This window comes from Elephantulus edwardii, unplaced genomic scaffold (genome assembly GCF_000299155.1).
Source record: "Elephantulus edwardii isolate Elephantulus edwardi_28Jun2011 unplaced genomic scaffold, EleEdw1.0 scaffold00511, whole genome shotgun sequence".
Taxonomy (NCBI): Eukaryota; Metazoa; Chordata; class Mammalia; order Macroscelidea; family Macroscelididae; genus Elephantulus; species Elephantulus edwardii.
The window spans coordinates 318,321-339,561 of record NW_006400261.1 but is presented as its reverse complement, the minus strand read 5'-3'; the positions used below and the strand labels follow the sequence as shown (position 1 = coordinate 339,561).

The window sequence follows — 21,241 nt, the reverse complement described above, 5'->3', positions numbered from 1 at the left end:
GAGGCTTCGTCTGACATACTTTGGACATGTTGCAAGGAGAGACCAGTTCTTGGAGAGGAATGTCATGCTTGGGGGTGTGGAGGGACAGCGCAGGAGAGGAAGACTCAATAAGATGGATTGATTCAGTGACAGGGGTAATAGAGGTAGGTGTGTAAGAAACAATAAGGTTGGCACAGGATAGAGCAGGGTTTAGGGCTAGTGTACATAGGGGCTTGCTATGAGTTGCAAGTGACTAGACAGCACATAGCAAGGACAACGAAAACCACTTCCTGGGTGTGTCTAATACAGGCTGCCTAGTACCAGCAACTGTGCTCATTTGCTAATTGGACATTCGGATCTACAGGCAACTTCTGGAAAAATCAGCCACTGAAAACAGTCTTTGTACAGTTCTGCGCAGATGTGCATGGGTTGCCAGGAGTCATAATTGAGTGGATGGCAACTGATTGCCATTGCCTGAGGGGTCATGTGTGGACTTTGCCTTTAGTGCAAGATTTCTGTTATCTGATTTGACATCTCTGTTTTTATTTGTGTTGGTGGTTTTGTGGTTGAATTTTAATTTAAATGTAGGTCCTTAATTGTAGTTTTAGGTGGCAGAAATTATGTTAGAGGTTAGAGCTTTAAAGTGAAACTTATTTTTATACAGCAGGTGAAATGTTATATTGGACAGTGAACTTAAAAGGCAGTTACTATGTGCTGTCAACTCACAGAAACCCTATGAATACCTCTAAACCCTGCTTTATCCTGAGCCATTCTCACTGTTTGACACACCTGCCTCCATTGCCACAGTCACCGTGTCAGTCCATCTCATCCAAGGTCTTTCTCTCCTGCCCTATCTCCCCTTCTATATGTGATGCCCTTCTTCAAAGACTGGTTCTTCCTAGCAACGTACCTAAAGTATTCGAGATGTAATTTCAAAATCTTTGTCTCTGAGGAGCAACCTAGTTTCATTCTTTCCAGAACAGACCTGGTTTGAATCTACCAGCTGCTCCACAGGAGAAGGATGGACAGTCTCCTCCCATGCGATTAACTGCCTCTGAAAACCTACTGGACATTCCACTGTGAGTTGGTTCTGACTCAGCAGGATACAACACCACCTACTAAAGGCAGTAGAGACTGTTTAAGTCACTTTTACTATATTACTGACATTTCAAAGCAGATTATATGCCTGGAGTGCATGACAGAAACAAAAGCAGAACTGTTCTAATACCCACCTGATATTCCTGTGGAAAACTATAATCTCTACGTGGCATCCACTTCGTAAACAACATGCTCAGGAAACTCTATGAACTTTGGGAAACTATAATTACAGAAATGTTTCAGGTCTTTTGTTCAGAGGGGTGCTATGAGTCGTGCTTGACTCAGTGGCAGTCAGCAACTACTAAAGTTTAAACTCACGATCAAAAATTTTAAATTCACAAAGAATGAGAGTCAATGAATATGATTAGAATTGCCATCAGCATAACTAATGATGACTATAAACATTTCTTTTCTAATTGTTAAAAGTATAAATGCAAAATAGAATTGGAAAATATTACCATGACTGGTGCAACCACTGTGGATGGCGGTATGGTGCTTTCTCAAAAAGTTGCAAATAGATACCATGTGACCCAGCAATTCCACTACTGGGAATATACCCCAAAGAGACCATAACTGACATCCAAGCAGATATATGCACACCCATGTTTATTGCAGCTTTGTTCACAATAGCAAGGAGTTGGAAACAACCTAAGTACTCATCAACAAATGAATGGATAGAAAAGCTGTGGTATATTCACACAATGGAGTATTACACTGCATTGAAAAACAAGGAACTCATGCAATATTATTCAAAATGGGTGACCTTTGAGGAACATTATGCTGAGTGAAGTATCTCAGTCACAAAAGGATAAATACTGCATGGTGCCACTGTTGTAAAACAGGACTGACATCGGAGTTGAGGGGGAAACGGAGAAAGATAGGTTCAATAATGTATACTGCACTGCAATAGATTAGGGAGAAAACTGTTTAAAAGGGATATGTGATTAGGTATTTTTTGTCATGACAGGAGTCCAGATCGAAGGCTGCGTAGTGGAGTAGACCTAGGAGGAGGGATAGTAAGACAAGGAAAGAATTTTTCTTTTACTTTTCCAAGAGGGTAGTGTACTGGGGTGGGAGGAGGGTGGGGAGGGGGGAAGAGTGCAACAATGTATGAATGGAAATCCAAAGTCTGTAAATTTTCACTGAAAATAATAATAAATATAAATAAAACAAAACAAAACAAACCAAAAAACCAAACCAAAAAGAAAATATTATCATGACTAAAAAGGTACATTTGAAAGAGAGTCAAGTTGAACTTTCATACACTAGCTGTATAATGTATCAGTACTTGAAGGGAAAATGAATGAAAGTGTAGCAGAAAAGAGAAAAGACATTGATTGGGAAATAGAGGAGTGAGGAACAAGGCATGGAATCTGTACAAAGAGGTCCATATCTATTATAAATTACTATTACTTATTATATACTATACGAAATTGGAGCAAGGCAGTATCTGAGGAGAAATTGCTGGAGGTGTAGTCTGTAGTGAGTTGTGCTGCTCCAAAATGTCTCTCGAGGTTCAAATTCACTAGTGATTCCTGGGGAGAAAGATGTGTAGTCTACCATTGCAGTTTACAGCCTCAGAAACTCAATGGAGGATCGCTCTAAGTTGACAGTGGTAAGTTTGAGGTTTTTAATAATATTTGAAGAAAAATGAGTCTTCTATAATTCCTGAGACAAGAATTCCTGCATTGGAGGAACATAAAGATCATTCCTAACCTGTATGCAGATAAAGAGGCAATTAATTCACACTGAGCACTGAGATACTGTGGTATTTTATTTAACATCAGGACAGATAGGCTTCAGGGTTGATCTTTGATGGTAGCACATCATAAATGTGTTTACTATTTGCTGTGCATCGGAAAGCTGGACAGTGACTAGGGGATGATAGGAGAATTGATGCCTTTGAACTGTGCTGTTGGAGAAGTGTATTGAATATACCATGGACTGCCAGGAGAACAAACAAGTTCGTCCTGAAGAGGGTGAAGCCAGGCTGCTCCTTGGAGGCAAGGATTCTGAAGCTTCTTCTGACATATTTTGGACATATTGCGATGTGGGATCAGTACTTGGAGAGACATCTTGCTTGGAAGGGGGGAGGGACAGCACAGGAGAGGAAGATCCTCGATAAGATGGGTCAATTCAATGACTGGGGTAATGGGGGTAGGTGTATCAGAGACAATAAGATTGGCACAAGATAGAGCAGGGTTTGGGGCTGTGAGTCGCATAACAATAGTAGATATTAGATGTTGTTTGAAATACTGTGTGATAGCCTTTGATTATTCTTTTTAATAAAACAAAACTTAAATCCACTGTGTTGTCAAGTTAGTTCCCACTCATAATGACTCTTCCGTCAGATTTCAGAGGCTTATGAGTATTTAAAGGTGGATTCTGCCCATCTTTCTCCTAAGAAGCAGTTGCTGGTTTAGTCACCCAAAACACCAACACTTAAACCACCAGGGCCCCTTTGACTTCCCCATCACATCCCCTCCCATTTTCATTGTTTCTGGTTTTGCACATCTGTGGTATGGTAATCATCTAATGGTTGTGATCTTCTCTCTTGTTTCTCAACATTTACGTCTTGAATTTCTTCTATATACTTTATTGCTTTGGCTTATATTGCCTGACTCATGGTAAATAATCATGCTTTTGCCATTCTTTTCTTTTTTCCCTTCAGTTAGAAAATTGTCTACCGTTTTAGTGTAGTGCTAGAATCTGTTTGCTTGTGTTTATTTAAGATTCCTACGTTGGTTGTTAAAAATGAGATTGGAAAAGGAATACTTGGTTACTCATCCTGTGAGGTCAGCACTGCCATGATAACACAAATAGACAAAGAGAATAGAATAAGAGAAAACTATAGACCAGTATCTCTTAAGATAACCTTTGTGAAAAAAATCCTCAACAAGTAAGGCATATATTTGAATCAGGTACACTTTGATGAACTGGAATTTATTCCAGGAGTGCAAGAGTGATTCATTATCAGAAAATAAATTAATACACCACATTAATAAAATAAGAGCCACATAATTATCTTAGTGCAGAAAGGCATTTGACAAAATAAGAAGAAAAACCCACACACTAGAAATAGAAAGGATTCTTATGGTAACCAAACCCAAAACGAAATTTACACCTGTCAAGTCAGTTTGGACACATAACAACCCTCCATTGGCTTTCCAAAGTGGTAAATCTTTACAGGAGGAAAAAGGTCATTCTTCCCTTTTGGTTGACAGCCTGATACGTTCATTATATACTACACTGCCAGGGAGTCTTAATATGATAAAAGACATCTATGAAAAACATCACTCTAATATCATACTTTATGGAGAAAGACTGATAACTTTGCTTTCAGATTACAAAGTAGACAGAGTTTTCACCACTGCTATTAAGTGAGTATTGTACTAGAAGTCCTAGCCAGAGCAGTTGATCAAGAAAATTTAAAAGTATTCTTACTAGAAAGGAAAAATGATCACGTTCTACAGATGAGATGATCCTATCTTCCATAGAAAACTCTCTTAAGGAATTCACAAGAAAACGACTAGAGCTAATAAATGAACTCAGCAAAATGGCAGGGTACAAGGCCTGCACACAAAAACCATTGACACACCAGCAGTGAGTGTTGTGAAAAGATAATTAAGAGAATAATTCCATTAAATAGCATCTAAAAGAATAAAATTGTTAAACAAGTAGGTGAAAGATACAGATGTTGAAATCCACATAACAATGCCAAAAGAAATTAAGGAAAATTTAAATCAGTCTTTTTTAGATTTAATAATTATTGAGTCTGCATGCTGAAACAAATAATTCAGGAAGCTGAACTTTATGAAGAAGAATGTGGCATCAGAATTGAAGGAAGACTCGTCAACAATCTGCAATCTGCGTTATGCAGATGTCACAACTTTGCTTGCTGAAAGTAAAGAAGAACTGAAGTGCTTGCTGCAAAAGATCAAAAATTAAGCGTTCAATATGGATCATATCTAAACATCAAGGAAACAGCAATCCTTACCATGGACCAGTAAGCAACATCATGATACATGGAGAGAAAATTAAAGTGAATCCACAGTCAACACCTTTGATAGCCACAGTCAGGAAATCAAAAGAACCCAGCTCTTAGTCCATTGCTTCAAAAATACCCTGAGAATGAGAACTGTGGTGCAAACAGAGACTTGTATACCAAGGTTCATAGCAGTGTTATTCACTGTCGCAAGAACATGGAAACAGACCAGGTGTCCAACCACAATTGAATGAATTGAGAAATTATGCTACATTCACACGATGGAATGCTATGCAGCATGCAGGAGCAATGATTTTGTAAATTACTATCTAACTTGGGAGGGACTGGAGAACATAATGCTAAGTGAACTAATTCCGCCCCAAATATTGTATATGACCGTTATTGTAGAATGAGTATGAGGATCCAAGGGGTGGGTATTAATCATAGGGTTGCACAGTTTGTTGGGGGGGGTGGGGAGGTGAAGAAAATGGGAAAGATCTGGTGTGAAAACAATGTATTCCAACTCTATAAAGAAACCAGTTATTGTAATTATTGTTGTTACATGTGATCGAGTAGCTTGGGACTCATAGTGACCCCTGTGTACAGTATCCTTGAAACCTGCTCTATCCTGTGCCAACCTTATTGTCTCTGGTACACCTGTCCCCGTTATCCCAGTCACTGAATCAATCCATCTTATTGAGGCTCTTCCTCTCTTGCATTGTCCCTCCACCTTTCCAAGTATGATGTCCTTGACTGGTGCCTCCTTGCAACATATCCAAAGTATGTCAGACGAAGCTTCAGAATTCTTGCCTCCAAGGAGTGAACCTGTTTGTTGTCCTAGCAGTCCAGGGTATATTCAGTACTCTTCTCCAGCACCATAGCTCAAAGGCATCAATTCTCTTTCTATCTTTCCTAGTAATTGTCTAGCTTTTTGATGCATAGAAAGTAATTGCAAAGACCATGGTGTGGATCAAACATACCTTTGTCTTCAGACTGACGTCGTTGCTCTTCAGTACTCTGTAATCAAGCATGTTGATTGTACAACCAAGCAAACAAACCTGTTAACAATCTTCACCATCTATCATGATGTTACCAATCATCATCTGTGTCTTATATTTTCCTTCATGACTTTCCTGGAAACTTTTTTAAAGGGAGGTTGCACAATATTTATTCTGGACCACTAGTTTTCTGCAATGTTCTTATGCTCTCCCTCTGAAATTTTAACTTTAAAACAAACAAACCAGTTTTCCAATTCTAAGAACTTTTTCTGATAAAATTTCTTTAACACCACCCCTTACCTCACCAGCCCATTTGTTCTTCTGTAGTGTTGGTAGGAGTTGACAATTTTGTTTTCAACTTACAGCAGCACATGTGACAGAGGAGAATTGCCCATTGAGCTTTGTAACTTGTAGGAATCTGTATGGGAGCATCTTTACAGGTCTTTTTCCCCCAGAGCTGCGGAGTGGGTTCAGACTGCCAGCCTGTCTCCTAGCAGCTGTTATGTCACCAGATATTTTGTTTCTGTTGTAGGTCACTCACTCATTGCCAGCAAGTTGCCTTCTCAGGACCCTCCATCAGGTTTACAAGGTTGTAAATCTTAATGAAAAGCTTGTCTTTGCCCTCAGAGCTGCTCATGGATTTAAACAGCCTTTGGAATTAATAGCATAACTCACTAGGGAGTAGACCACCAATGCTTCCTAGTTCTTCAGCTTGGTCCATCCTTTTTGAAATGACTGTAAGTGGATTACTTAAGGTCGTTCTCTATTGCATAATGTAAAGAGTTGAAGAATAAGTACCCATGTTGGCTTTAATGTAGTGCTAGTGGCGTGGTCTGTTGTGCTGCTAACCAAAATGTCAGGTTTTAATTCAACAGCTGCTCTGAGAGAGAAAGAATGATCAGTCTCCTCTCATTAAGATTTACAGTCCCATAAACCCAGTAGAGGTTCACTTTTAAGTCAGACCTGGATTGACAATAGTAAGTTTAGGGGTTTTTGGTTAGAAGATGAATGCACAATAATTCTTCTAATGTGATAGCCTTGAACCCAAACAGATTGAAGAAAACTTTGTCTCATCTTTGTTTCTAAGGCATACCCTAGTGCATTTCTTCCAAGACAAATGTTTGTTCTTTTGACAGTCCATGAAGTATATACAGTACTCTTCACCAACACAATTCCAAGGCATTAGTTCTTTTTCTTACTCATTGTCCTACTTTTACATGCACATATGAGGCTAAGACTTTGTTGCTTGAAGATGTAGGGAAGTAAGTGTCCCTGTTCCCCAGAGCAGAGAGAATACCAGCCCTCAGTACAACTCAGTAGTTGCCTCCAGTTTCACAGAGAGCATCTTTCTTCTTCTTCCAGTGTATTTCCCCAGGAGCCTGCTGCCTGCACCCTGCCTGCCTTGGCATCTTAAAGAGGCATAGACTTTGGCAAGGCTGTTGAAAAAAGAAGTAAGCTTCTTTCCAAATCAATGTGTTTTCTTCCCTTTCTTCAGAACAATATTAAAATATGATAATTTAACAGTAACTTTCTTGATATTGTTTCCTAGGATTTCATATGAATCTCAGTGTGTTTCTTCATCATCCTTCTAACACTTAACTATTTTAGTAGTTCGATGATGTTTTTATGTTCTTTCTATTTGATTCTGAGTCCCCCAGACTCTGTGTGACATTAGAATTGCACCCTAGGGTTTTTTAAACTGCCGTTTTTTAAAGGAGTGCATCAATAGCACTTTGTCCTGCAGTGCCTCTGGGGTGAGTTCAAACTGTCAACCTTTCAGTTTGAATCCAAGAAAGATCATCTGTTGTGCTGTGATCTCAGAACATCACCGTTTGTTTATTTGTTGTTATTGTTACGTACTTTTGAGTCAGAACCAGCTGATGGCCCTGTAGGTTTTCAGAGGCAGTAAATTGCATAGTTAAAAGCAAAGCAAGAGTGGCATCCACGGGAAACTATGAACTTTGATAAATGACAATAGTTATAGAAAGGCTTCAAGCCTTTTGTTCATAGGGTCGCTATGAGTCATGCTCGAATTGATGACAGGCAACAACAACCAACGACCTGCATAGGTACCAGCAGTTAGGAAATTAGAAAACATGTTGCATTGGCAAAGTCTGCAGTCAGCCACCACTCCAGAACACCAAAGAGCAGTGAAGTCACTTTGAAGACTGAGGTGCACCTGATTCAGGCAGTGGTCTTTTCAGTCACTTGTTCTATGTATCTGAAAGCTAGACAATAAAGATTACAGAAGAATAGTTGATGCCTTTGAACTCTGGTGGTGGAGTACTAAATATCCTATGGAATAATCAAAAGAGCAAACAAGTATGTCTTAGAGAAAGTACAGCCAGAATGCCCCTTGCAGGCATAAATGACAAAGCTCTCACATACTTTGGGCACATTGTTAGGAGAGGCTGTTCATTAGAAAGGGATATGATACTTGGAAAGATCAGTGAAAGAGAGGAAGACTGTCAATGAGATGGATTGACATAGTGACTGTAGCAATGGTCTCAAGGGTGTCCTAGGTGACGAGGATGGCACAGGGTAGAACAGAGTACAGATATGTTGCTCATAGGGTCACTGTAAGTCATACTCGATAGCACCCAACAAAAAACACAACAAAATCACAGAGTGTAAAAGAAGCAGCATATCTAAACCCTATCAACTCTTAAGGGGAAACTGTCCCTGTCAACAACATCCACAACACAAAACCATTTCCCCTGTGATCAGACATGTCTCCTACACTCCTGTACCTCTTTATACTCATCCAAGTGCCAATCTTACTGCTTTACTGGGTCTGAAACCCATTGCAATATCTCACCACACAGAACCATATTGTTGTTACGTGCCATTGAGTCGTAGGCGACTCATAGCGACCCTATGAACAGAAGTCCTCGACAGTTGCGTGACTTTTATCTTTTCTCCATGTTCATAGGATTTCCTGAGGCAAGCTATTTACAGAAGTAGATGCCACTCCTGCTTCCAAGCTTGTTTTAGTTGGGGAGCACCACCAAACACTCTCCACCCTGGGTAACCATTATTGCATTTGACATGTTATTGTCACAGTGTTCCGCTCACAGCGACCACAAGTTGCCTTTGTACGGCAAGTGGACACACCAGGGCTATACAACCTAGAAAAAAGTTTCACCAAAAACGATTAAAGACAGGCGTTAGGGCCAGAACCATATTAGGGAAATGAAAAGGACATGATTCAGATTGGCAGCAAGATCTAATCAGTTAAGACAGCTTCTGAAATGTGCTTCAAGGCACCTCAGCCTTCAGCGTCACAGCTTTGGAGCAGTGTTGCAAAGCTCTTAGTCCTGTCATTTATGGCTCTGCCCAGTCTTCCAACAAGCGTGGACAAATGCTCTTAGCTCTGCTTCCCTGGGATAACAGTTTCAAGGTCCGCTCTGTCTCATATCACTTCTTGGCTGCAGCCACTACTACTCTCCTGTAAATCTTGTTAGTGCAAGAGTCTGGCTTTGAAAGGCACACTACATTCTCTGCTACTACCTTGCTGGTGGTGAGATTCTGAAAATCTGCTAAATTTAATGATGAGTCTAGCCAGTCCTCTTGTGGATAGACTAACAAACTGTATTCACATATTCTCACACATCCACATGGCAAAGTCAAAGTCAAAGGCTATGAAAGCCATTGTGAACAATAAACTCTTAACACCACGAGTAGATTGACTATTTTTCCTCCCATAGAGCAGCTGATGGATTCAATCCCCATCCCTTTGGGTTGGCAGCCCAACTCTTTACCACCTGGATACAACTCTTTTAGCAGGAATTAAAGAAATAAAGGTTTCTCAGTTGTTAGTGGCAGATCTACTAATTCTCAGCTTTTTACCTTTGTCAGATATGTTTGAATTACACCCTTTGCTTTATTTATTATCTTAGTAAGGAATACTTTCTTCTTTAGTTAATTTTAATGAGAGTTTACAGAGATTTAGGGTTTCCATTCATTCATTTTTGCACTTTTCTCCCTTCCCACCCCCTCTCCCCAATTAACTCTTCTTGAGCTGTTCATTCCCTCCCCCCAAGTCCACTCCACTGTGCAGCCAAGAAGAATTTTTTAATTATACCCTTTGCTTTGCTTATTATCTAAGTAATAAAGATTTCTAATATCTTTCTTTTGTCCACATACCTTTAATACTTTACCTATACATACCAATCAACATAGAAGCATTTGTTGACACACTTGGCATTAGTATCTAGGGTTTTGTTAGTTTGTTTTTTGTGGAGTTTTCATTTTGTTTTGTTTTTCAGAATGGCTGATAGGTATTTCATGGTCAATGAAGGCAATATATGTAGATCTGAACTCAGCTGAGTCACTGACACTGCATTCACAGTGCGGAAGCCACTGGGAACAGCAACACCCTGGCTTCAAGGATCGTTTTTCCCTATCACTCTTTACTTGTAGGGTTTTCGCTAGTCTTTTGAGACTCTGTTACTTCATTTGTTTTATAGGAAAATTTATATGGAACACTTTTGTGTTTCTTAGTGAGAAAGTAAATAAAACCTACAAGACTCTCTGCCCTATTTAACACAAAGTTTGCCAAGCATTGGCTACAACACAGACATGTTTTATTTGGCTTAAACAGTGTCAAAAGTTTTTTAGAGTCAACATTTTAAAAATTCATAATTTATCTGAAAAAAATTTTTAATTGCTCTGATTGTATTAGGAAACAGTACAGCTGATGGAAACTCTAGATGTGGCTGTGTCTTCTGTCTTCTAACTCCACAAGGAGAAAGAGCCCAATAACAACATCAGTATCACAAAACAATTCCTGTAATTTCAGAAATGTCCCCACACCCCTTTACCACAGTCTGTCGATTCTAACAACCACCAGTTATCCCAATTATCTTTACCACAGGTAATTCAAGGTCTGCTAATGAGTTGCAATGGCCATAGAGAAAGTTATAGTTAATACAGTAATGTGTTTATTAGGAAGTTAACAGGTTACAATTTCGATAGGAGGTGAGTATAAGTCTTTTTAGTCAGGATAGCTTCTCAGTGTGTTCGTTTGCAGGCCTTGTGTCCTCATCCTTTCAAATGTGATCTTTGTGAAGGTTACACAGCTCTTTAGTTCTGCCATTTATGAGTTTGCCCCTCCGCCCTGCAGTGAGTCTGAATAAAGGCCCTCAGCTCTGGTTTCAGGATGCAGCAAGTTCCATTGAACTGTCTCATGTGAGTCAGGTGCTTTTCCACCACCTCTGCTGCTGCTGCTGATTCATGTTATGCAGAAATCTCTGGCCCAGAAGGACACACTGCACTCTTGGCTGCTTCTTTCTTGATGGTAGCAAGATTCCCATTTATTTTATTTTCTTTTTTGTTGTTGTTTCAGAGCTTACTTTGCTTTAAATCTGGCAGGATGACAGAACTGACCAATCCCCTCATTAGTAGCCTGTACACCTATTTGCATGTCCCTGTCCAAGAATGCTGTTTACTTCATTCACATTATTAGCATAGTATTGCCCAGCCATGTTTCAAAAGTCAAAGCCAGTGGCCATATTGAACAGTCTACTGTACCACAAGGCCAGAATGGCCTTCTCTTCCCACACGGTTATCTAGTGTAGTAGGAAATGCTCCTTTAGATAGGACTACAATCACCAGCTTCTCTCCTGAACCAAAGTCAAATACCATTGACGTTTATTGACAGAACTGTTGAGTTCTTTTACATATACGGTAATTAAGAAACAGGTGCTTTTGGACCATTTCTTAGCTATCCTCGTTAGGCATTTGTGTTTGTAATTCTTAGATAGGCATTTTATCAGTTAATCTGTTGATTTTTCTCACAATTTCAAGAAGGAAATGGAAACTGTTTAACTGGTTTAACTTTATTTCAACAAAAGCAGTAGACATACACATGGTAAAGTATTCACCCTAACAAAATGATCCATAGAGTTCTGGTTCATATATCAGATGATAGTTATAACATAAAGCAATGTATTTTGATTTCATAATTTACTTCAGTAATGCCGTGGTGATATTTCTATCTAGCTATCAGTATTTTCTAGATATTTTTATATTCATTAGCTTTTTAGTCTTAAATATTAAAAACCATATGAAATATATCTGTGACTTAAACTTTGAGAAACTAGACTTAAAGAGATTTGTGAATTGCCCAAACTCTAAGACATTTCTTACTCTTTGAGATTGCCTCCTATTGACATTATCTCATTAGATCTTTACAACAATAATCACACAAGACAATTCAAGCAAATTTTATTATTACTCCTATTGATAAGAAAAGAAAAATTGAGAGGAAAATTGCTTTGTTGACAAGAATCACTTATCTGATACTCAGGACATACCAGTGTATGTAGTGTACTACCCATTTGATAAATCCAGATTCTAGTTTATTCTCACCACTGCCCTGTGAAGTAGATATTATACCCATTGTACCACTACATAACTTGGAAGTTGAAATTCAAACTCAGGCCTGTCCGTAAGTTATATTCTGCTACATCGTATTTCCCAGACTACTTAAATAATTTTTATTATCATTAAAAGTCTATGTTGTAATTTGAGACTTAACATTAAAAATACACAGTGTACTCATCTTGAAAGTCAGAGAAAAAGGCTTTTCTGGTTTTTTGGGACTGGTACATTTCACTTTGCAGTGATTTAAAAGAGGTAAATCTGAACATTTAGTTCAAGGTGTAATTTATTTCAATTTCCTGTGTTTTCAGCAGTTTGTCAGGTTTTTTCCTGTCTTATGTGAACAACTGATTTCAGAAACATTGTTAATCAAATCAGTGTATATGTTCTTTTGTTGCAGTTGTTGATTTGTGACAAAAAGGCCAAAGAAAAATAATCTTAATTGGAGTTTGGAGGAATAATTTGATAATCTTATAATTTTTTTTTTAAAAGTAAGTTTATTTTTTATCTGAGGCAAAAACCAGAAGTTTATTTTTATGCAGATTTTTTTCCTCACCATTTTCCTTCATGTACACTGTTTCATACAATCATTCAGTCTTATTTCTTAAGTGACTTGTGTAGTTGCTTGCCCTTTTCTTAGTCATCTAATTTTATAAAATATTTAATCTTGAGTTACAGACAAGACAGGAACAAAAAGGCCAAGAAACTAGTTCTATAAGCATAACTCTAATGTTGTTTTGTGCTGCTAAGTCAGAACCAACCCATAGCTGACCAACTCCACCTGATTTTCAGAGATAGCGCTGGACAAGATTGCCCATCCTCCTCTTATGAAGCAGCTGTTGGATTCAAATTGTGTGGCTTTGGAATTGCACTGCAGCTTCTTACTTTTAGCCCACCAGAGCTCCCTGTGTATTTTTTTTCCTCAGTATTAACTTGCTTTCCTTAAATTCTTGTTCCTTTTTCCTTGTTATGTGTTTCTATGTATTTTTGCTTTTAGAATTTCTAGCTTGGGGTTGTATTTTCTTTTACTTGCATTTTCTTGGAAAGTTAAGTTCATTGTGTCATTTTCCAGAAATAGTCTCAGTAATACGTATTTAGAAAAAGAACAATAATCAAAAGTTACAAGTTCTATTGTCTTTTAAAGAATTAGCCCTAATTTTAAATTAGATTTATAACATTGCAGATGGCAGAATGCTTCCCCCCAAATAAATTGTTAGAATGCAGTTTATTTACTAAATAATTATAAATTACACTTAATCTAAAAAAAGCACTGGTGCAGTAATTTTCATTTGTATCTCAGCAGAGGAATGTCTTTCCAGTTAAATCAGAATAATAATGTTTTGCAGAGAACAAAAGTCAGCTTTGACCAGGAGATTAATAAAGGACTCTCCTGTGTTATATTTATTTATATATAGGTATATGTCTTAGAGTTAAAAGACAACTTCCTTTCAATGTGTAATTCCTCAGCATATATATAAGTCCAATAATAGCTCATGAATCTATAGATTATAGTATTTATGTTGGCTTCTTTTAAGCCCATTACAGAGAATTTAATATCTGAGTATTTATTAATAAATCTTGTGAGCCTCAACTTTTCATTCTTTGTATAATTGCTTCTTACTAATGTTGTGAATTTTTTTAATTCTTGATTTTTCTAGGGATTATTTCACATTTCAGCTGCTTTTGTTTTCTACTGCTATCATTGAGGGTTCAAGAACAAAAAATAAGTCTTCAGGTAAAATGCCTGATCCATAATAGTGCTTGGCATTGTATTTTGCTAAAAAGATCACATTACCTGTTTGGATGCTTGACCTGAATAAAATTGAGATGATTATGAAATTTTCGCATGGGGTTTTTTGGCTGCCTCTTAATACATTCAGTCTTTTTTTTGTCATTGTTTGGTTTTTTTTCCTCTCAACAGTTTTGGCTGAGTGCTTCCCCCTCCCCAATGCTGTCTTGATCTGCATTAATTCTATGGATATGTGCTTGGATTTGCTAAATATTTTTATTTTGCATATCTGGCTGCTTGAATTTTCATAATCTCTTAGGACAGTGCATATTTAAGAGTTTAGGAGGCTATAAATGTAATATTAATTACAGAAGTTTGTAGTTTATAAATCTGTTCATTAACTACTAGTCATCTTAAAGTTTTATTTACTATGTTAAAATTTAAAATTCAGTTCTTATGTTGCACTAGCCACATTTTAAGTTTCAGTTACAGTATGTGACTAGTACCGTTTTAGGCAGCTCAGAGTAAAACCCTTTGTCTCATTACAGAAAGTTACTTGGACAGGGCACTGTAAACAGTTTAAGTTCATTTTTTACGCCAGAGGAGAAATCACATGACCAATGTTGAGAATATTTCCTCTAAATAGTCATCCTGAGCGTTTCACACTGTAATCTTGTCAAAAGCAATTGCTTCAATATTTATGCCCTTTTAAAGTGAAGTTTTTGTGTTAAGCAAAATTCCCAAATTAGTAGAAGGGTTAAGGCCTTAGGTAGGCTAAATTTAAATTCTAACAATAGGACTTAATTGTTTTGTGTCTTAGGGTAAATTACTTAAAAAGGTCTTTGAGCCTTTGTTTTCCTCCCTATAAAATGTAGGTTACTACACAAGACTAATGTAAGATTTAAGTCATACAAAATTTATGTCTGAAAGCACCTAAGAAAGAAAACATTTTAAATACTTTTAATAACAAAATAAAGCTACATGTGTAAAGCTAGTGAGGCAGTGTTGTGTTTATGAAATAGCTCCAGCCTGGCAGTTGTAACAGTTTTGTAGAAATGGCTTTTTCATGAATAGTTTGTTGACATCTTGGTGGCCGTAGGGTTCTTTGATGACTTTGTGTTAAGGTGAAACAACTGTAATAGAGACAAACACAAACTTTGGATTTTTTTTTGAAAGATGTATAAAGTACTTATGTAATGACTATAATAAAAACTAGCATCTTGTGCCATTATTAATAATTAATAGAAAGTTTTAAAATATGACTTGACATCTGTAATCTTGTGAGTATCTTTGTTATATTACTCTTAAATTAGAGTAAATTCAAAGATTGAATAATATTTTTGAGGTTACACAAATAGTAAAAATGAAAATTTGTAATTGTCACTTTTAATCTCAGTGCTCTTTCTGCTTTAACTTTCTTTTTTCCTTAGTAGCAGTTGTGTTTCTAAGGCAACTCTGTTTCCAGAGTCTCTTGGGGGTGGGAACCCCTTTGTATTTGTAATTGCCTTTTCTTTGTTGAGACCTTGATTGTAATGCTCACCTCTGATTTTAAAATCCCTAGTTTCTTCCAGTCCCAGACATTTAGTTCTTCATTTTGTCATCTACTTAGTACATCTGAACTAATGTCAATATGAATGAATCTTGGAGTTAGATTATTGATAAACAATACGTGGGTCTAACTTTTCCTGCTCCACATGATCACCATTACTTTTGTAATGGCAGAACAGCCCTGTCCTGGTTGTGATACTCCTGAGATTCCATTATCAGTGCTTGGGGGAGGGCGAATGCCCCTAACCAGCTAACCAGCTGTGGTGTAGTAGTTAAATGTGTTCCTTTCCATCCCTACTTCTCTGATAGCAGTTTTGCCTAGTTAATAGTTTCCCTAAAGTGTATTCAAGTTCAGATATATTGACTTCTTAATATATGTGGGTAAAATCTTCCTAAAGGTTTTTAACTGTTAAAGATTTTTACTGATATTTTCCCAACTGCCTTGAAGATGATGCTGTGCCATGGATTAAGTGGTGTTGCAGGTCTTTTTTAGCACTGTGTGTCTCATGTTAGGAATAGCCTTTTTATGACTGTAGAACCTAGTGTCTTCTAAGCAGGCAAAAGCCCAGAAATGTTCTTTTAGTGAAAGACCTAACACTGTGTTAGGGATTAGAGGAGGGGCTACTCTCACACCTCCCTTCCCCAAGCAACATTTATCAAATTGAACAGTGAAATTTTCAGAACGGAAAATGTTTTCAAATCTGCAAAGACAAATTCTGTTGGAAATATGACTTCAAAATGAGAAAGGTGAGCATTTGCTGCTTGGGGTAGGAATTTTGGAGTCTTATATAGAATAAACTGTCTTCTTTGGAAACAACCTAAGTGCCTGTCAACAAATATATGGATAGAGAAGCTGTGGTATATTCACACAATGGAATACTACACTGCATTGAAAAACAGGGAACTCATGCAATATTATTCTAAATGGGTGACCTTGGAGGACGTTATGCTGAGTGAAATATCTCAGTTAAAAAGGACAAATACGGCATAGTGCCACTGTTGTAAAACAGGACTGAATAAACTATCTTCTAAGTCATATGAGTTAACAATGAACTTGAGCAGTGACTACAGCTTTCATTGTGTTAGCATTAGCTTTTAGACTGCTGAGTAGTGATGATTTCTTTACAAACTGTTGACAGTAAGTTTACCTTTTGATTGAAACTAGTGTGTTTCAGATATACTTGCATATATGTGTACCTTTAGTGATACAGAAAATATAATTCTCATAATTTCTTTTTAGTGTTTAGGGAGTTCATTGGTTTTAATAATACAGCATTCTAAAGGAAATAATAAAACAACTTTTCTTCTGGTTTATTTCAGTGGTGTTATTATTATTAACTTAGTACCTGTGCAACATCTAAAAGAAAAATCCTTATCCCTATCAATTTAAAAATAATATTACAAATTATATTACTTAATAATAAGTTTACTATTAATAAGGTTGAAATAGTGAAATAATTCTCATCTCAAAGTTTTTTAAGCCCTGGTAGTCAAACGTCAGCATGAAACATTACAGGATTTCTTTTTACTATCACTAATACACTGTACCTACTTATTTCCATTTGGTGTTCAGAATCTTTTATATATATATTTATAATGGAGGCTTATTTTTATTTTTTTAAAAGCTGCCTTCTTTCCTTTTCTTAGTTTGTGATAACTAGAATGACAATTCATATAAACTTAAATCTAGAAGAAAAGATAGAAAATGTGACATTCTGGAGCATCAATTTTGAGACATACTTTTCTCCCAACATTTAAACACCTCTGAGAAGGAGATATGTCTTGAAATCAGTATTGTATCATAGTTACTCTAAACAAACCAAAAGAGAAACAAAAAGAGGCCAGCTTGATAGTATATAAAATATACTTTATAATATATTTGTGATAGCTGTTATTTGATAAAGTGTTGTAGTCAACTTTTTGGTGTTTATTTTAAATATTCACATAATTCTCTATCTTGTGTTATATCTTTGTAATGAAGGAGTTCTGGTGGCATAGTCCATAAATAGATACCACAAGTGAATGGCTTCCCCCAACACAAATTTATTCTCTCACAGTTTGGTAGATTAGAAATCCAAATTCAGGGTGCCTTGTCTAGGAGGACTTTCTTTGTCTCCATGTTCTAGAAGATTGCTCATGCAAGAACGTCAGTTCAAAGGACACACTCTACTCTCAGCTCTTCTTCCTTGATGGTACTGAAGTCCTCTCTTCACTGCTTGCTTTTCTCTCCCTGTATTTCTTGTAAGACATCAGGTGATATAGGTCATAACTCCAGGGAAATTTTACTTACATGGATTCAGAGCTCTGACCTGACTAAGCATGTTGTATCACACGCTAATCTACTTGGAGTTGATTGGCTGATTACATCAGATCAAATCATGAGGGATGATTGCATAATTAGTTATAATCCCACCTCATTAACATCATAGAGATTAGAATTTAAAACAGGTAAAAGAATTATGTACAATCATGACCTAGCCAAATTGACCATATTTTTGGAGGGGCACAAATGCAGTAAAAGAGAAATCCAAATCAGAAGGAAAAAAGAAGTAAAGAATGAGACCCCCAGAGTCAAGGAAAGTGAGAGGAAGGAAATTGGGGTTAGAAGTATTTTCAGTTTACCCATCTTTCTTACTTTTTCAGAAATTCATTTTCTGCTTAAATCTCCAAGATACTAGTCTGTATGCTGCTTCTCAATATAGTTAGCCACAATTACTCCTCTTAAATATTTTGATTTCCACAGAATGATAAAACCCTTGTTATGGAAGCCTCTCAGTTATTCTGCAGAAGGTACACTGGACCTTCTCTTAGCCTTGTAACTAATTTACCCACTGATTTCCTTATTTTACACTAAATCCTAGGGAAGGTCTCTTGTTTCTTTTTAATGTACTGTCTTAAAATTAATATAAAGGAGGAATCACTTATACAGAATGCAATTTTTCTACCTGGGATTGTTAGAAATATGTATATATTGAGGACATGAAGGGTGATCAGACACTTGGTTTTTAAAAACTGTCTTATCTTTAGGAGCTCTGGTGGCCTCATGGCAAGAAGATTGGTATAGTCTTTCTCTGTATTTGTACTTCCAAAGGCACTAATTTATTTGTAGAATGGATTAATATTTCCAGTTTCTACTTTAGCTTTCTGTTCTCAAAATTTGCAGAGAATGTATATTCTTGAGTAGTGTACCTATATTGTTCCATAATGGCATGTTTTAATTTGGGATTTAAATAGTCATAAAGCATATATCTCACTTGAAGCAAAATTCTTTTAAAAATGAAAATTAATAAAATATAACTAAAATAAAAACTTCAGTGTAAATTTACTTAGCAAGGAACTTTTTATTTCTGAAGGAATTTACCCAGAAGTATTATAGATATGCCACAGAGTTTTTCAATATCCTGCCGTGCCTTCTGGAAGATACTCTGATTGCTGCCTGGAGTAGGCTTGACATTACCATGGAAAAGGATTATGAAGAATTAACTACTTCTAATGTCTCAAACCTAAGTAATCTTTTTCAATTGCCTCAGGCACCAGATTAATATTGAACCCTTGAAAATAGGGAAACAAATTCCAAATACTGACTTAATATTTTAGAGAAAAAGAACATGGAAGTTAGAGGATTCAATTCTGTTGCTTGCTGTAATGGCCAATAGAGTATAAATGGAAATGAGAGCTCCTGCCAGTTCTGAGCTGCTTTATGTATTTATGAGAAAATACACCAACTAAGATAGAATCCTGATTTTCTCCCCTCCCTCAGTTTAATAAGTCATTTTATGGTCCTGAACTTATTTTCTCTTTCCTCAGAGGATGTACTGAGTAAAGATGCTGGGGAATGTGCAATATGCCTGGAAGAGCTGCAGCAGGGAGATACGATAGCACGACTGCCCTGTCTGTGCATATATCATAAAGGGTAAGTTTATTATGATGATAACCAAGTTGATGTTAGAGTAAAAGATTGTTCTTAAGATTTCAAACATTGTCCTTGATTCTGAAAGGTTTCCATCCTCATTGAAACTCCCCTCACCTGACCTTTCGATTTTTCAGTTTTGTTTTCAATCTCTATTAAAACTAAATGTTGCGTCCACATTTGATTGTTTGTGTTCAGAAAGCTACCATTTTGTAGTCAGGAAGCTACAAAACATGTTCTATAGCTTCTTTAGATAGAGTATCCCATATAAGTATTGGAATAACCTGATTTTACAATTGAGGAAATCTCTTTTCAAGATCACATGACTAATTAATGGCAGAGCTGAGATTCCAGCTGAACCTCTGAGTCCTGTACCTATCTGGTTTCTAAAAATTTTATATAAGAAACTATGTTGGATAACCACTTTAAAAAATTAATAATGAAAATGTTTAACTTCTCTACCAATAAAAGGAAGAAGGTGAGTTTTTCTTTAAAACCAGGTGAAGCATAGAAGAGAGAATAAATAGCAAAAAAAAAAAAGGGGACAAAAGTAAATTCATTGCAGTTAGTCTCCATACAACACACATTACCAATTATAAAACAATTAGAAGTGCTGAAAAAAGAGCAAAGGCCACATGAGGAGTGCCATATCTGACCTGTACCAGCTTCACAGGAATCCATCCACAGCATCAGTAACACAAAACTAATTCACGTGAGGTTAGACATGTCCCCACACTCCCATGCATCTTTCTACTCATCTCAGCACCAATCTTACTGCTTTGCTCAGTCCAAAATCCGATGTGATAGCTCACAGAGCCATACTTGGGGGAGTCAAAAGGTTGTAATTCAGACTCATAACAGAATTTAGTCAAGACAGCACCCAAAATGTGCACACAGACACTTCAGCCTTTATCCTTGTCGCTCTAGTTCTCAGTGCTGCTGATGTTGGCGCCCTCTCTACTCCCAAAGTTCCATCTCACTTCAGTTCTCCAGTTCAGCCATTGCTGCTGCTACTGCCATCCCAAAGCATGTGCTACATTTCACCAGTAGGGGAAGAATTCTCTGTTCTAGTGGGGTAAGATTCATATTCTCTGCAGCTAGAACTGTTTGAAACTAGCTAGTCGTCTTGTAGATTGTTGAGATTGGCCAATCCCCTTGTGGAATGGTAGCTAGCCAGTCCCTTTGAGGATATACCAACACACCCCATTCATTTAGCACCGCCCATCTGCATAGGAACATCAGAAAAGGGCTAGAGAAGTCATACTGAAAAATAAACTCCATAGGTGCTATTGATGTAACACATTTAAACATAAATTCATAAAAAAATTAAAATGTGCAGGGAGGAAAGGGTATTCATCTCTTAGGGCAGTAGTAGGGGAAAATGAAACTAAATATAAAATGAAATAACTTTTACAGCAAAAACCATTTATATAGTGACAAAGAATGTCACTATATAATGATAAAACATGGAATTCATCAAAAGATACAATTCTGTCTTTCTGTGTACCATAAAACAAATCTTAACTACAAAGGATTGGACCCCAGAGAACACATCCTCAGAGAGCAGTAATAAAAAGGTTTTAATCCACACATGAGCAAGAGCCTGTGGT

General features: G+C 37.0%; 1 protein-coding gene across 1 annotated transcript in view; it reads left to right on the top strand.

Annotated features, from left to right (window-relative positions):
* The window catches only part of ZNRF2 (zinc and ring finger 2), a gene marked incomplete at its 5' end in the record, with an annotated part of 107,474 nt that overhangs the window by 72,973 nt on the left and 13,260 nt on the right, over nt 1-21,241 (top strand). Inside the window, one exon of the mRNA XM_006903119.1 lies at nt 19,529-19,634. Within this exon, the coding sequence (XP_006903181.1) occupies nt 19,529-19,634 (106 nt within the window). The remainder of the gene's footprint in view (nt 1-19,528; nt 19,635-21,241) is intronic.